The sequence below is a fragment of the Lissotriton vulgaris genome, chromosome 12 (genome assembly GCF_964263255.1).
Source record: "Lissotriton vulgaris chromosome 12, aLisVul1.2, whole genome shotgun sequence".
Taxonomy (NCBI): Eukaryota; Metazoa; Chordata; class Amphibia; order Caudata; family Salamandridae; genus Lissotriton; species Lissotriton vulgaris.
In genome coordinates, this window is record NC_141700.1 from 49,598,218 (window position 1) to 49,615,613 (window position 17,396).

Below are 17,396 nucleotides of genomic sequence, written 5' to 3' on the forward strand. Positions count from 1 at the left end.
ACACCTGGAAGAAAAAAATTCCTGAAAATCAAAATAGTAACCAAACTAGTTATTTACAGTAAGCCTTTTTTCATGATCGATAATGTATCCATATTTAAAAGATAAGATACAGATATGACGTTTCTGCATTCTTTTCAGTATTTCTGCTGCTGTTCAGATATTTTTCTCCAGCGCTTGCAGGACTCCCACCATTCGAAGATGGTGCCTGGCTTCGCTTCCGCGCAGCCCTCCCGTGACGACAGTGACGCCGTGTGACACGGAGGACGCCGCAGCGCGCCTTGTCACTGCCACTTCCTGCGCGGGCCGCACTCTGCCGTCAGCGCTGCCTGAGCCCTCCCTCCTGCCGTCTCTGCCTCCGCCGCCTCTGCCCGTTGGCCGCTCGCGCCGCTTCCTTTCAACCGTGCCGGGAGGTTCGGTGCCGTTTGTTGCCCTCCGCCCTCGCGAGCCTTCTCCTCTCCGGGCCGCCGGGCCGGTCCCAGCAGGCCTTTTAAAGAGGCTCCGATCCCCGCAGGGAGCAGGCCGGGCGCACTCGCCACCCTCCTTCCGCAAGCCCGAGGACAGGCCCCAGCCAGCCGCCAGCATGAGCGTGGAGGCGTACGGACCCAGCTCTCAGACCCTCACCTTCCTGGACACGGAGGAGGCCGAGCTGCTGGGCGCCGACACCCAGGGCTCCGAGTTCGAGTTCACCGACTTCACCCTGCCCAGCCAGACGCAGACTCCGGGGCAGAGCCAGAACCAGCTGGACGGACAGGTTCGTGTGCCCTACCTGTCATCTAAGTGCCCTCTCGCACTCCTCTTCCGCATTGCCCTGCTGCCTGCTCATGCAGTCTCCTCTTTCATTAGTTTTAAGCATTTTTTTCATTACTTTTGGAGCTTTGAGGACACCTGTCTTTTTAGAGAATCACACAATATGAACCAGATTAATAATTTATATTGTTATTTAAATATTATTTACATTTGCTTCCCACTATTGGTATAGCAGCATACAACTTTTCTTGCCTAAGAGTGAGTATCAGTAACTACCTGCCAGATAGTTTTGTTTATTCCTCACTTCTACTCTTTTATGCCCTTTAAATAACATATAAAATAACTAAATAATATCCTTTTAAATACTTCTACTTCTTTTAAATAACATATTCAATTACCCAAAGTATGGTATTCAGTTAACGACCCCTGGTGTATGGAAACCTGATTATGCATTGCCATGGTTTGAAGACTTTCAGAACAACATTTATTTTCTTAGTGGTGGATGTAAACTTCACCTAACCATCCATTTTTGGGTAATTCCCATCTATGTATTTCGGGTATTATGTGAACTGTTAGAACGAAGTCTTATGTTATGTGAATTTGTAGAGCGTGCGAATCACCTGTAAGGTTATCCAGGCGCTGGTTATAGTTAGACCTTAGTGTCGAGGAGATCATGTTTGTTTTGTCTGCAAGAGCCATGTCTTGAGGTTGCTTCAGAAGTTTATGAGGAAGGGGTTCCAAGGTGTTTTGGGAGGTCGATCTAGGTGTTGGCTGCAAAGTACGAGAAGGAGCGTCCTTCTCTTCAAGTCTTCTTGATGCAAGTGAGTTGTGTCTTGCCTGGAACGCAGATCATAGGTGTCTGCTGAGTTGATAGTTGAGGCAAACTGGACCAGTTTTGTGGACAGCTTTGTAGGCGTAGGTGAGTAGCTTGAACTTACATCTTTCCTGGACTTTGACTAGTGGAGATTGTCGAGGTGTAGTTTTTTTGTGGGATGTTCATGGTGAGTCTGACCCGGGTGTTCGGGGTGGTTTGGAGGTGGCGTAGGACATAATGTGGTATTCCGATGTAGAGGACATTTCTGTAATCCAGTCTACTTGTGATAAGAGCCTGGGTGACCGTTCCTCCTGCGTTGAGTTGGATGCACTTGAAAACCTGTGTATTTGTAAATGAGTGCACGAGCAGTTCAGACAGGCCCTTAAGATAAAGGAAATTGGTTCCGGAATGGTCACTAAACAAGAGAGAATGTGTTAAGGTGACATCAGCAAGAAGCAGTTTTGTTAATATCCTTTTTGACAGTCTTTCTGCAGGATCTGCTCATCTTAGAAGTAGTTTGTTCTGGGTAAGGAGAAGATAGGCTGGTCCAGAGAAAAGCAGAGTTATTTCACTGGTCGATTGCAGCTGTTTGCTTTTAGGTGGGACAGATGCCTTTCCACTGATAACATAATGTGGGGGAAATTTTGAAATGTACAGGTATGCTTGCTGTTTCTGTTGCCTAATGTGGGCCATTCTGAAGCGGATAATGTTTTACCCATCAGACCATTTGCTTTTTTAGTTAAAATAAATTAATAGTGCTACATTTCACACTTTTACGGATTCTAAAGCACTGCAAATAAGAGGTTACTGTTATGCAATTTGTTCTATTGAATCTCAGAATGATGGACACTGCTTCTGCTTTGCTGAGAGTAGAAAATCCAGCCTGCAGAACACTTCCTTGTTAGAGGCGTAATCTTTTGCTTAGAGCCATCCTGCTAGCATTTTTAGTTATATGTACCTGATGACTTAACCTATACACGTCAAGTAATTAATATAGATTTTAGTCACTTAAATAAAGTTTTCAAAAATATCAATATTCTCTCTTTGAAGCCTTCAAATACTACTAAGAGCTTGTGAGTTGCCCAAAATGCGGAAGCACATTGCTTAATAAATTAGTAATATTTTTTCATTTATTTCGAAGGTTTTATATAGCGCTGCTGGTCCCAAGAGTATCAGAGCGCTTTACAAGGAAGGTAAACATAATATTATAACATTAAAAAGTGCAGAAAATTTACACGGGATATAGCATTGCATTTCGAAGAGCTATGAGAGCAAAGAAACAGTGAGATAATTTAAGGGGAAGATGAAGGTTGAAAGATACGAGAGAGATGGGGGTGTAGAGGAGGGGAGAGAGAATATGACACGGGAGAGGGTGTGATGGAGTGGGCAGGGGAAGAGTAAAGAGTGAACAAGTTCATAGTCCGTATCATTAGATACCCCAATATTTGTTGAGAAGAAGTATTTTGAGTCCTTTTTTTGAAGAGAGGGTAAGAGGGGTTGCAGCGAAGATCCTTGGGAGAGAGTTCCAAATCGTAGGAGCGTTACCAGAGAATGCCCGGGATTGGGCATTTTTACATTTGAGTCTGGGAGGGATCAAGACAAGGGAGTTAGTGCTCCTCAGGGACCTGGAGCCCCCTGCTTTCTGTAGTTTGACTGCAAGGTAAGAGGGGGTGTTTTGGTGAAGAGCTTTGTGAGTGATACAGGCAATCTTGTAGGTGGATCTTCCTTCTATTGTGAGCCAATTGAGATTTTTGATGACGGGGAGATGTGGTCAAATCTTTTACAGTCAGAGATAAGTCTAGCGGCTAGGTTGAGAACAGATTTAATCGGTGCAAGATGGACTTTAGGGGTGCCTGCAAGTGTGGCGTTACCATAGTCAATCCTGGAAAGGACAAGCGATTGGACAACAGTTTTGAAATCATCAGCTGGAATAAAAGGTTTGATTTTTTTGAGGTGGTGAAGGGTGAAAAAAGTACTTTTGGCTGCATTTTTAATGTGGGGGATGAGATTAAGATTCTGGTAGATGCTGATGCCTAGGGATTTAACAGAATTAGATGTGGAGAGGGAGCAATTAGTGCTTTGATATCATTGATCCACAGTTGAATGGGAAGGGAATTGTTTTTAGGAGTGAAAAGGATGATTTCAGTTTTTTCGGAATCAGTTTTAGATGGTTCAGATGGAGCCAGGCTTGAACTCTAGTCAAGGTGTCATTGAGGTGAAGAATGTCATTGTGGGATTTGATCTTGTAGTATAGTTGGATGTCGTCTGCATAGAAGTGGTAACTGATTTTGGCTTGTTTGAGAGTGAGTGGTTCCTTGAAAAGATTAAATAGGGTTGGGGAGAGGATAGATCCTTGAGGCACACAGAGTGAGACAGGTTGTGGATTGGAGAGGCAGTGGTTGAGCTTGATTTGCTGTGATCTATTTTGAAAGAATGAGGAGAACCATTTGAATACAGTGCCTTCAAAGCCAAATCGATTTTTGAGAGTGTTGAGAAGGGTGGGATGGTGGACAGTATCAAAAGCAGCAGAGAGGTCAAGGAGGATTAGTAGTGATGATTCACCTTTGTCTAGGGAGCGAAGAATATCATCTGTAATATTTAACATAGCAGTTTCTGTGCTGCATCCCTTTCTAAAACCGGATTGGAAAATGTCTAGGAGATTAAAGGAGATGATCTGGTTCTCTAATTGGGCCAGGACACAATTTTCAAGGGCCTTGGAGAGGAAAGGAAGGAAGAATATCATCTGTAATATTTAACATAGCAGTTTCTGTGCTGCATCCCTTTCTAAAACCGGATTGGAAAATGTCTAGGAGATTAAAGGAGATGATCTGGTTCTCTAATTGGACCAGGACACAATTTTCAAGGGCCTTGGAGAGGAAAGGAAGGGTGGAGATGGGGCGTAGGTTGTTAAGGTCACTAGGGTCAGCCAAGGGGTTTTTAAGAATGGGGGAGATTTGGCCAAGCTGAAGGGAGGCAGGGACACAGCCAGAGGAAAAAGAGGAGTTGATGATATTGGTCCAAATAGGGGCAATGATGTATTTGAGTTCTTGAACCAGATGGGCGGAGAGAGGATCTTTGGTATGGAAGGAAGGTTTGAGTTTGGAAATGATGTTGATGATCATGGTTTCAGAAACTGGACTAAATTCAATCCATGAAGCGTTGTTTTTAGCAAGGTGGGTAAGATACACCAACATGTCATACTTGATAGCTGAACTTGTTTCTACTCCAGCAGTTTTTCCAGACCCTTCATCAGACTTTTATTATTAAAGTGGTGTAACACCCAAGAGGTATCCAATCTCACTGTTTTTTAAATAGCCTGAATATGGAAACATATTGTGAATTCAGCCTAAAACAAAGCCTGGCCCACATAATATGCACTTGATGAATTAGTAGTTTTCATTGGTTCATTTTAGTACTTCTGACAAATCAGTTCATTTTAGATATTTAAGTAATAACGAGTGAGCAAAATATGTCTTATAACAAACATCATGGTTTTAATGAAGAATGTATTGTTGTTTGTTTCTGGACTTAAAAAGCCTGATAACCTTGTGCCTTAGGAATTGTCTGTAGTATTGTTATAAAAGCGGTAAAAGAAGAAAAAACTTCCCGTTCTTCTATACATTGACATGAAACTCTCTGAGGTACAGCAAGGACAGAAAACACGTTTCAAGAGTTAGTTGTTAGAAATGTAGAGTAACTACTACTAGAAAGTTACACAACATTAATTAGAGTATGCTCTAGCCACTGAAAAATAATTTATGGTTAAACTAAAAAAAAGTGTGAAATTCTGGTAGGAACCTAGAACTTAATGCCAGATTAGTCTCAGGGGATACCATAGTTTAAGATGATTCTGATACCTGCTTTATAATTATTTTGTAGTGAGCAATTTTAAAATATTTATTGTATAGTTGGGCAGCATGTACAGTATCTTTTAAAGTTAGGAATATAAAAGCAATAATAGTTTTGTTGAAATGTGTTTATGTCCTTTACTTGTTGTTCGGTTCATTCTTCAGATCTCATTCAGCGTTGTAAGACTATATTAGTTTCTTATCCCTGAAGGTATTCAACAAACATTAAGTGTTTGTTCTCTTTACATTAATGCTCTCTCTGTCAACACTATTACCATTCAGGTCGTCATAAATCAAAATTCCTGTAAACAAGTCTACTGTATCGGAGACCTCCTCAGGGACTAGAACATGCAGGCTGTGTCTATTGCCCCAGTGCCTAATGAAAGACATGGACGCTAATGCATGATGTTTTTATGTAACCGCATATACCCAGGCAGGCTTTAAGAACAAAAGCTGGCTATAAAGTAGGACATATACATATATACATATTTGATAAAAATTAATGCAATGGACTGGAATGATATCAAAAAAGAAAATTTTTAATAAAAGATAAATAGATACATATAATTAACAAATTACACAATAAAAAATTTTCTCTTAATGCTCATGTGGCTCTTTTTCAATTATATATTAGAAAAACATCATGATATATAAAAAAAGGATCTTTTTTCCTTTTATGAAGAATAGGGCTGTCTGTCAACGCGTTTCGACAAAGTCTTTTGTCTTCATCAGGACTAATGGATATTCAGCCACTTTTTCTAAATAGAATAAAACAATATTTAAGTAACGTTAAGATCACAGTGCATTGCTTTTCTTCAAAAATAGAATATTATTCAGTTGATAAAATGTTCCTAGCCAGACTTATATTGTAGTACGGGTTACATGAAACACACATAGTTGGAAAACATACATAATACATATTTCGTAGGCTTAACAAACAACAATACATCTATATCATTATATTCACAAACATATTCCTAGACAAATCTGTCAATGCTGGATAGAGATTGATGTTTTTCTAATATATAATTGAAAAAGAGCCACATGAGCATTAAGAGAAACTTTTTTATTGTGTAATTTAATTATATGTATTTATTTATTTTTTATTAAAAATTCTTTTTTGATATCATTCGAGTCTATTGCATTAATTTTTAATTTTTATCAGTTATGTATATATGTATATGTCCTACTTTATAGCCAGCTTTTGTTCTTAAAGCCTGCCTGGGTATATGCCGTTACATAAAAATGGTTGTCCCTGACCCAGGAGTCCTATCCATATCATGGGGTCCTTGATACCTACAAGACGCTAATGCATGATGTTCTTTTCGCATCCTCTGCAGCACCAAAGCACAGCCTGCTGGCAAAGAGTTAATAAACTGTATTAAAGGTGCTTTCACCATCTGCCAATTACCATGCATGCCTGTGGCCCAAATCAGTTGCCTTTTCACACACCAATGTCACAGAAACCATCTAACTGGCACTCTGTGAGCTAAACAAACTAACCGTGCTAAGCATGTCTCCTTTACAACTCTTCCTTGCATACAAGAGCATGTTCTGCATGACTACCTGTGCGAGTGCAGGTTGATAAGTTTTCTGGGCTGCCTGTAAAAGAGGCTCTCTTGCCTGGAGACTGGGTCTTGTGCCTATAAGCAGGACGAACATGCATAATCGCGCAGTTCAGGTACATGGAGTGACACGCTCTATGGGCAGCAGTGAACTAGTTAAGTTACACATGCTGTCACAGCTCACAAGCACAGAGACCGCACCATTGGAAGACTTGTGGTATATAATCCTGATAGTATTTAAAAAAAAAAAAATAGCTTTCATTGTTTGAGGCCAGAGTAAGAGTCATATAAACATCACATAGTTTCTGGATATATCCAACAGTGTGAATTACACCAATACAAATGGAAGTCTGTATTGTGCCCTGGACGATGCAAGTCACCAATTGCCTTTTTGCTTTGAAGGGCTCCTTACCGTTTCCAAATAGCTATTTCTTAGCTACTTCAGGATGTATAGTTACCGACCAATTCGAAGTAAAAGCAGTTCCTAGTAGACTGTTGCCACTAAACTATTCAGTGTGTTTTCAGAGGCATATTGCATATCGATGTATATGCCTATCTTATCACTCATACGTAGATCCTGTGAAGCTGGCCAATCTCATAAATGGGGTATGCAATAGGTTTTTAAACATGTTCTTTTTTTTTTTTTTTTTTTTACTACACTTGGTCCAAGGCCTTACTTGCCTGATATCAGATCAATAAAAAGCAGCTAGGCTTTTTTTGTAAAAAAAATACAGGCTTTTAATGTTATGTTTTTCTTTTGCCTGAAAGTTCCGAATAGGTCCCAATTTCACTATTCTAACCTGGGTGAAGTTCAGAAAGCATGTTAAAGGCGGCTTAGTACAGAGACACATTGTGTCTAGGGACACTGCCCTTGATCCCGCCTGAGTTCAAGCCCATGTTCTTATCGCAAATTTCATGGTTCATTTGATGCCCCTGACCGGTGCGTTTTGATGCGGGAATTCCCAAATTCCTTTTGGTCGACCATGGAATACAAGTACCTCAGCAGTTACTTACCTTTTTAGACTATTTCTTTGTTGTCGTATATGAACAGAATGTTGGACGGTGATTTGAAAATTTAGAGCGATTGCAGGAAATTGTTCACATGAAAACAGTTTGACAAGATATTGAATGCAACTAGTCTATACTTGTGTAAATCATAATTAAAATAGTTTTAAATGGCAACCAGTATTATTTCTTGTTAATGGCAAAATAAGGTTGCCTGTTAACTAGAAATGATCCTCCACTTCATAAATGTATGCAAAGGTGCTTATTTACAATGTGTAGCATTTGGATGCTGTATGGGATTAGGTGTATGTTGAATTCATGCTGCTTATGTAGGATTTCCCCTAAACGCACATTGTTTATAATTAACCTAGTGTATGTTTGTTTCTTTCACCGTGTACCAGAGGGTGGTGCTTGCTTCTCTAGTGTGCCTCATTTCTTGTAAGGAACAGTAACCCGAGCAAGATCAAGTTATGGTCTGTGTCATGCTGAAAGCTTGAGTTACCTATTGTTTCCAGGTTGCTAAGTATACACCACTTAATGTTGGTAGATCGTATCTATGCAGTCGTGAGACTGATTGTAATGGACAGCAGGGTTTTGATGCTGGCTTCATGACGATTTAAAAGGAGTGTAAAGCAACACTAACGTGTGCTGAAGTGTCTTCCTTTTTTACCCACTTAACTCTACAGTTATCATATAAATGTAATATCTTCTTTTATGTGGGCCCTGTTGGTTCCTCAGACGTTTTACAACTCAGTGAAAGAGTAATATAACCAGCGGATTTACATGCCTACCTAATTCCCTTCGATTAGGATTACATTTAACTTTCACATAATCCCCTATAAAAAGGTCGTACAAAGTTGACATGTTGGAGTACCTGCATATTGAAAATTAGAAATCTTCTATTTTCTTTGGTATTTTGCTCCCTCTTTAGGAAAATGAAATGGCTTCGCTTTTTCCCACTCATAGAACGTATACATTATGACTAATGTGTCTTTCTTTGGACATGTCCCTGGTTTTGAGTTAAACGCCCACTTTTAATGTTGACATCTATGGGAAATGAAGTCCTGATGCTACGCAGAATGTATTGAAATCAAGAGTGCTTCTTGTCACCAGTGAGGGCATCCAAGCGCTGGCAGGATCCATTTGAAATCATTAATTTTAGTAAAGGGAGGAATTCCACAAATTCTGGAAACTTTATTTTTAGCAAATGGCAACATAGTGCTTCTCAACACCATAGGGACAGAAGCTTTAGTCACACAGAAGATTGCATGTGATTGTGACTGTTTGGATGTCATACATTGAGAGAAGGCAACATTTAAATTGTGTCAAGGTCTTGCGGATTTTTTTGGCCAGAACTATCTTTGTCACAGTGCTCAATGGAGCTCCATTAATTTCTTAGAGTACTGCCCATTTAAAGTTTTAGTGTAGGGTCAAAAAGACAATGCAACTGTTTATTTGAAAAGTGTTTGGTTTTCTTTGGTGCAAACCTAGAAATGATGCCTAGAACACTTTAGTAAAAAGTGCCTTTATGCCATACGTTGTTTATATGTGGTCCATGTGCTGGGCAAAGGGAGCATTTACAGACTGTAGAAATGAGTACAATTCCTCAACAAGGCAGAATGTTAGGATAACTAACTGCAGATGTAGTTGAATAGAATCTTTAAGTTTGTAAGAAATCATTTCACCTTTACAAGGCACAAAACATTGCATTTTGGAAGAATTTTCTTTCTTATTAAGTATCTGGTTATCTTCGGTTCCTTAAGTCTATGGGCACATTTAATTGTGATGAACATCAAACCTAGAAAGGAAAATCATTCTTCTAGAATTTTTTTAGCGATGATTGCACCTCAGTCGTAATTATGCGTATTAGATATAAGAAAGATCACAATTGAAAAATATAAAGAGGAAGTTTAATTTGAGGGAAATATTCTTGATTGCATTTGACATATGGCCTGTCTTTTCAGTGTTGCATGAAAGTTGTAGACTATATTCTGGCATACTTAAAATCTGTCACTCAGTACTACTTACTGACTTTCCCTATAGAAATAGCACAGTCCTATTGTGTATGCATGATGAAAAAGCAGTGGCACATAGAAATAGTCTTTACCAGTTTTTATTGCTAGACTACTTGTACATTTGGTAGGCTTCTCCTTCCAGTATAGGAATGTGAGATTTCTTAGTAAGCCTCCATTAACTAAGCAATAGATCACTGAAAAAAGTAACCTGATTTTATTTTCTGAAATGTATAAAAATGTGGAGTCCTACGTCTTGCACAGTAGATTCAAACAGCGTGGATATTGTAATTTGTAATCACATTTATACTTTTTATTTTTCCCACACTTAAAAGTTTCACAAGAAGAGGGTATATGCAATTTGTGTCATCATCCAAACAACCACGTTATCTTTTCGAGGACCCGAATGCCACATGGTCTCACTTATAGTATTTAGTGCACTAGTAAATAAAAGCTGGAAATTCATTTTTCTGCAATATATCGTAAAAAAATCTAGTATATCATATTCCTTCTTAAAAAAAGCACACTTTTTCCAGTCATGCATGAAAATGATTCCCAAAATAATACTTGTTTTCTTTCTCTATTTAAAGGTGACAACAGTGTCAGTTTGTGTTGTATTGTAGACATTGATTTTTGACACATCATTTTCTTAATGTTTATCATAGCCTCCAGTGATGGATAATATGAATCCTTGTTACAAATCCTATTTACATTTGATAGTTTCATATAATTTTTATTACACATGAGTAATTTATATGCTTAGTGCACTGTGTGCTTGTACATCAGATCGCATTCCAGCTATTATAACTTGTTTCAGATGCATCACTTAAAAACTAATTCCATAAAACGCTGTTAATCACTGGCTAGTGTTTGTGGCCGACGCATTTTCCTCCTTCACTATGGGGAATGAGTGTTATGTTTGAAATTTGGTGAGGTTATCTGAATGCAAATATCCGATTTCTATATGTGGAGTGGTGTGGCTCACTGGTTAGAGGCGGCAGACCCGGAAGCAGAGGTCGGCCCGGGACCAGAGTTCAATTCCCAACGCGGCAGGGTCGTGGACCAGGGTCAGCGGACTCGATAATTCTCGCCTCGGTGCCTACTCTAACCAGGGATCACACTCGGCAACTCTGGGCATTAGCTTGCCTCATCTCCACAACGTTTCAAGTTTGGGCCAGCAAGGGATTTATTTAAAGGGATTTATCAATTACAGCACAGGTAGGAACTATGATGAGTAAGGTACCCACACTATTATAGATTAGTGGCTGAATAAGGTTTCAGAAATACACATCAGAAAGTGTTACCACACTAACACATTGAAGACATCAAAAAGTACAAAAACCAGGTGTTTATGAGTCAAAAGATTGTTATTTTCTTTGTAACAGGAAAATTAAATCAGCATTACAGAAAGGGTACAAAACAATGCATTTGGGATATAAAAAGGGAGCGTGTTGTATATTCCTATAATATATCACAAAAAAGTCTATGCTGCTAACCAATGAACACTGATTTCAAATCAAGAGTAAATGAAAATCAATAGTGGTTAATAAATATTGGGCAGAATTAGACTTGGTAGTCGACGTTTCGGTCTTTTGGAGATGATTTCATAAGACCATCATCAGGACTTGAGTTTTAAGCATTTACCGTTGATGACCCTAGAAAAAAATTGAGGTTCTAGGACGGACACTTCCCGCAGGGAGATAGTGGTGTTTTTAGAAATAAATCAACAATGTTTAATGCAGGATTTTATCAAGGGTGTCCAAAGCAGAAAATGATCAGGTTTGTCAAAAGACAACTTCACGAGAGGAATCAGTAGTGTTGCTTGAGGTAAATCAGCAGTGCTTTTTAGAAGATTGGATCGAAGGCAACCGAAGCAAAATATGCTTGTGTAAAGAAATGATATATACAACAAGAAAGGTCCAGGTATCAATCGTGGGTATTGCTTCAAAAGGTAATGGGTAGATGTTCGAGCTTTGAACAGATGAACGAAGTCACACGCGATCACGACGTGCAGGATGGCAGCGTAATTTCAAAACGATAATTAAGTATTAATTATTTAAAAAAAATAAAAGCCATTGTTATTTGTAATATCAATACATCTAAAGTCACATACATACAACACATATTACATTACAAATGCTATAGGGGTCACATTTGCGAAAGCTAAAACTATTGGCATTGTAAATGACAAAGCTATTCATTTAGCTATTTTCAAAACATGACACATAAATACAAAATTTGTCATTTACAATACTAATAGCTCAAACTTTCCTAATGCGAGACCTTTTGCATTGCAAATGCTTGTTATCAGTTTGTGGTGGTTCTGGGTGAGCCTTTTTCTTGAAGGTTTATCTGGAGCTTCGGCTAAAGAGTGGGAATTTAGAAGGAAATGCCACCTACACAGGACTTTCAGCATGACAGAATGGCTGGGAGAGTCGCTATTCTGAATCTGTGCATTCCTAAGTGTGAATGTCCAGTTAAAGGAGAATGTGCCTCTTACCAGGATAGCCAGTTTGAAGTCCCAGACAATCTTGGGTGAGATACATGCGGTTTTAAAGGTATCTTTTGTAAAGTATGAATAGCCAAGTTGTCGTGGTTCTATGTGCCTGGGTGTAGAAGTTGCATGGTAGCAACGTTCTGACTTCACTGATTTCAGTTGATGGGTATAGAGTGGGAGTTACGGTTCAGTCTGCTGGAGTAAAGTAGGTGCCACAGAACCACAGCAATGGTGGCTTGCTCCTTTGATGGAATCCAAAATGTGGCGCAGACTTAAAGATTTAAAAGGCACTTGAATAAACTGTTGCACACAATAGAGGTTGAGTATGTAAAGACTTCCAGGTTCCTCACTTTCAATGAGGGGGTTAGTGAGTGTTGTAGTTTCTAATGCCAAATAGTAGTTGATTCTGCTTTTTCCTGCAAGCTTATTGCCGTTGTTTTAGTAGAACAAGAGCAACTCACCAGCCAAGGTGAACCTGTCTATGCAGTTATTAGAGACAGATGGTTGCTATGAATCTCATTTGACCTAAAGGCGAAATATGCAGGGAAGTCCTAGTTAGCAGCAAGTTTTCATCTGTACATCACAACTCAAACAGTTATTTTGTCCTTGAACAAAAGATCCAACCATTCTCAAAAAAATGTGCAGTGTCCCCAGTGACAATGTTTGTATTGTACAGTGTAGTGACTTAAGTGAGCGATGTACACATTTGAGACAAGCTAGTGGACCTTTTGTAAGAAGTGTGCAACAGAGGTGAAGGGTGCCAAAAGAGGCTTAAGGAAATGGTGTAGAATTTGTTGAAGTACGGTTAAGTTGAGCCCAAGTTGGTACCTTGTATTCTGATGTTCCGTATCTGTAGAAGTATGGGGTGATGTTTGGCATCCATGCTAGAGGAGAGGTTCATTAGTAGGAGAGTGGTGAGTTGTCCGCAGTGCTTAGTTACATCAGGCAACTGTTGTCTTTCAGGAAGGCGATATGAGTGAAGACTGAATTAGTTTGCCTCTTGAGGGTGCGTTAGTCATTGGTTATTAGCTGGACAAATAACCTGCTGATTGCTTTAGATGTGATGGCCGTTGATCACTGAGAAAGTTTTCAGATGTTAGACATTTATTGATGGTTTTCTCTGCGAACGCAGCAGTGTAGTATGCTCTAAAACATTTTAGTGGGACACTGGTTTTTCAGCTATGGGTAATGCTATGGCCTCGAAGTGTTTCATTGGATGAAAGTAACTAGGAGACCAGCATGGATTGGTACCTAGAGGATCAGAGGATGGTGTGTTGAAGTGCTTTTGGATTTACAAAGTCTACAATGCTTTTGTGTACTTCCGTTAATGGGCATACTACGTCAGGGTTGCTGCAGGTACGATGAAGCCAGTTTTTGCGATCCCTTTGGAAATTGTGGAGTGACATTGGCAAGGCATCTTGCTGCTATACTTTTTCCCCCTTGTCTTTTTCATGATTCCATTTTCTATGTCCCCAGAGTTTTATGTTTGATGGAAAACTTCAGATATTTAGTCGATTTTGAGGTTGTGGGAGAGCAGTGAGCTGAAGGTAGCAGAGAAACATACAGAACTGCCGAAATGTCCTTTAGTGGTATTATTGAGAGATTTCTTCTGAGGCCTGTGAATATTTTGGTGTTGGAGATTTGAATGGATGGGTGATATGGTTTTCCTACTGGTCATTTTTTAGGTCTCGTCCTCGAGACCTATTGCTGTCGAGATATGTCTCAACGGAGACAGACCGGGGCACGAGTGTCGATTTCCCATCGTGGGCGCGCACGCCCAGCTCCCCCCCCCCCCCCCCGACCCCCGAGCCGTGCACATCTCAGTCAGTCAGCCATGCCTCTCTGTCGCGCGCGCACACACACACACTGCATACACACACGCTCACACACACACATACACTCACACACACACTGCATACACACACGCTCACACACACACACACGCTCACACACACACACGCTCACACACACACACACACACGCTCACACACACACACACACCCACACACACACACACACACACACACACACACACACACACACACACACACACACACAGTCACACACACACAGTCACACACACACACAGTCACACACACACACAGTCACACACACACACAGTCACACACTCGAAGTGCCCATCTCCTGTCTCGCGAGCCTGATGCACCAAACAAACTGGCCAGATTAGTTTTATTAACACCCAAACACAGTAGTGCCACTTTACAGAGTTTGCCAGCGAAGCACTGCTTTTTGTTTTCTCCTCTTTCTTTGAACAGCATTGTTTTCCCTGGGTGATGAGGTGCACCATTCCTGGAGGTACTGCAATACCTGGTTGATGGGTGGAGTGGAAACCGATTTAATGTGATCCTTATCCGCTTTTTTCCTTATTTTAGTTCATAAAATGCGTACCACGGCTCTGTGTTTAGGAATGTAGTCTTTTTAAACCATACTGCTCACGTTTAATAGGATATAAGCAATGGACCGTGATACTGGTCCCTCCAGGGATCTGTAGTGGTGCTTAAAGTTCCAGTAAAAAACACTCTTGATTTCTGGATAATGAGTATAAAAGTGTTAAGGTAGCCATGTTGTTCTACTTACATTTCACATGCTTTACTTAATCTTGCATCCATATGAGGGTTTGCTTTTTCCAGGAAGGTACTTTTTTTTCCAGGCAGCATATCACTCTTGTGCATAATTTGAATTGAGCTGCATCCAGGTATATATAGCCGGGCACAACTGGGTTGTAGCTGAAGGCAGTGTGGGTGTCTCAGTGGGATAGTATGGTGTTCATTGGGGGATGTGGCACTACGCCAGAGCTGCCGAATTTGGTTCTGGGGAACCAGGTTCAGCCTTCATGAACAGTCCACCAGACCACTCTCCTGAGGGAGCACATTCCCATGGTAGACTTTAGAAGCCCCAGCTAGACCTTTAGAAGCCCAGGCCCAGCCCCACAGCACAGCCAGACGGCGGCACGTGACATGAGTGAGAGTCACGACGCCGCAGCCGCACTACAGTGAGTGAGTGAGCGAGCTCAGCTGACTGAGTCCGGACTCCGGCGGTACCTCTCCTCAACCTCCGGTAAGTGGGTCTGGGTTATGGACGGTCCCGGGTGGTATTAACTTAAAACTGCCCACAGACTTCTCCCACCCTCAGCTGCCACCTGCCAGCCTGGCCTGTAGACGTTGCTGATTTTGCCTGTCTGGTGTCCTATCCGTCTCCATTCACGCTATGTTTTTGGTCTTCATGTGGTATTTGTGCTTGCTGTAGGGAGTGTTTGTGGTAATATCAGGGAAATCCATAGCAAAAGTTGGCCCACCAGACCATAAAACGGGCCCTCAAAACAGAAAACATGTCTGTATACTAATTTTTCAGACCAGTCCTTCTGGCACTGCTAGATGCACTGTAGGCCAGCCTCCCTGGAAAATGGTAAACAAGAATTGATGCAATTGTATTTAGTGATAATGTAAAACCTAATAGTGATTGTATGTAGGTTTAAGACAACTGTGGAGGGGTAAAGAGCATATGGTACAGCACAGAAGAGAAAACTGGCCCACTTGCATTGTAAATGCTTCATGTTATTTAAAAACATAAACCACTTCAAGCTTTTATCAGTTTACAAATTATTATTATTATTCTGAGTTTTATATAGCGCCTGGTTACCAGAAAGGCATCCCAGCGCTCACCAGGGAATGAAACTACAGAGTAATGCGGGGGTTTAGGCAGAAAACAGAAAAGTTTTTAAAAGCTTGCGGAACCGAAGCAAACTGGCTTCCGAGCGAAGTTGTAGGGGAAGGGAATTCCACAGAGTGGCTACATTTATAGAGAACCTTCTGCCACCAGTTCTTACTTTCTTCACCCTCCCAACCTGCAAAAGATGTTGGTGGTCAGACCGGAGAGAGCGGAGGGCTTTGTAGGGCTGAACCATCTTCCCCAGAATAGGTCGACCTGCCCCCTGCAGGACTTTATGAGCGATGCAGAGTGATTTGAACTTCACCCTGTCCCTCACAGGGAGCCAATGCAGTGCCTTGAGCGCAGGGCGAGCAGATTGATGTCTGGGGATACCCGTCAGAAGCCTGGCGGCCACATTCTGCACTTGCTGCACTTTGTTCATGGTAGATTCTGGAGCACCCAGGAACAACGCGTTGCTGAAATCCAGCCGCGAGATGATAAGCCCCTGGATGAGAAGTCTCCTAGTGGCCGCTGGGAGCAGCGGTAGAATCTTCCGAGCCGAGCGGAGCAGGCCAAAGCACACGCCAGCAGTCTTATTGGCATGGGTTTTAAACAACAGGTCCTGCTCAAGCCAAACCCCAAGGCTCTTAATCTCCTGCTTGGGGGTGGGTACAGGTCCAAGGCAGTCGGGCCAGCTGCTGGGAGACAGAGATGGAGAGGAGTTTCCCAGCAGCATCAGCTCCGTCTTGGAGCCGTTGAGCTTTAAAGCTGAGCTGCACATCCATGTGTAGATCTTCTCCAGACACGAGTGCAGCCGGTCAGGATGGTGAGCCGACTGGGAAAGGCCTACCACCAACTGAGTATCATCAGCATAACTGATGATTTTGATACCCAGCGGTAGTACCACACTCTCCAGGGGGGCCATATAGACGTTGAATAACGTAGGGCTCAATGAAGAGCCCTGTGGCACACCACACTGGAGAGGGATTGAAGATGATTTTTCAGGGCCTTCCCATACCTCGAATGTGCGACCTTCCAAGAAGGAAGCAAACCACTTGAGGGCCAGACCGGTGATCCCCACCCCTGCCAGCCGTTGGAGAAGCACCTGATGGTCCACGGTGTCAAAAGCAGCACTGAGGTCCAGGAGGATCACTGCCACTGATCCCCCTGAATCCAAAATGCTCCTAGCGTTCTCCACAACCGCCAGCAGGGCGGTGTCAGTCCCCTGACCGGGACGGA

The 17,396-nt window shown here is 41.5% G+C and overlaps 1 protein-coding gene across 3 annotated transcripts in view; it reads left to right on the plus strand.

The window, feature by feature from the left end:
• Positions 1-259: 259 nt before the first annotated feature.
• UPF1 (UPF1 RNA helicase and ATPase) overlaps positions 260-17,396 on the plus strand; it is a 382,560-nt gene continuing 365,423 nt past the window's right edge. The window contains exon 1 of one of the 3 annotated variants that reach the window (XM_086947036.1): positions 260-751. In XM_086947036.1, coding sequence (XP_086803162.1) covers positions 581-751 — 171 coding nt within the window. In that variant the 5' untranslated portion in view covers positions 260-580. The remainder of the gene's footprint in view (positions 752-17,396) is intronic. The other 2 variants (XM_086947037.1, XM_086947035.1) reach the window with 2 other exon arrangements.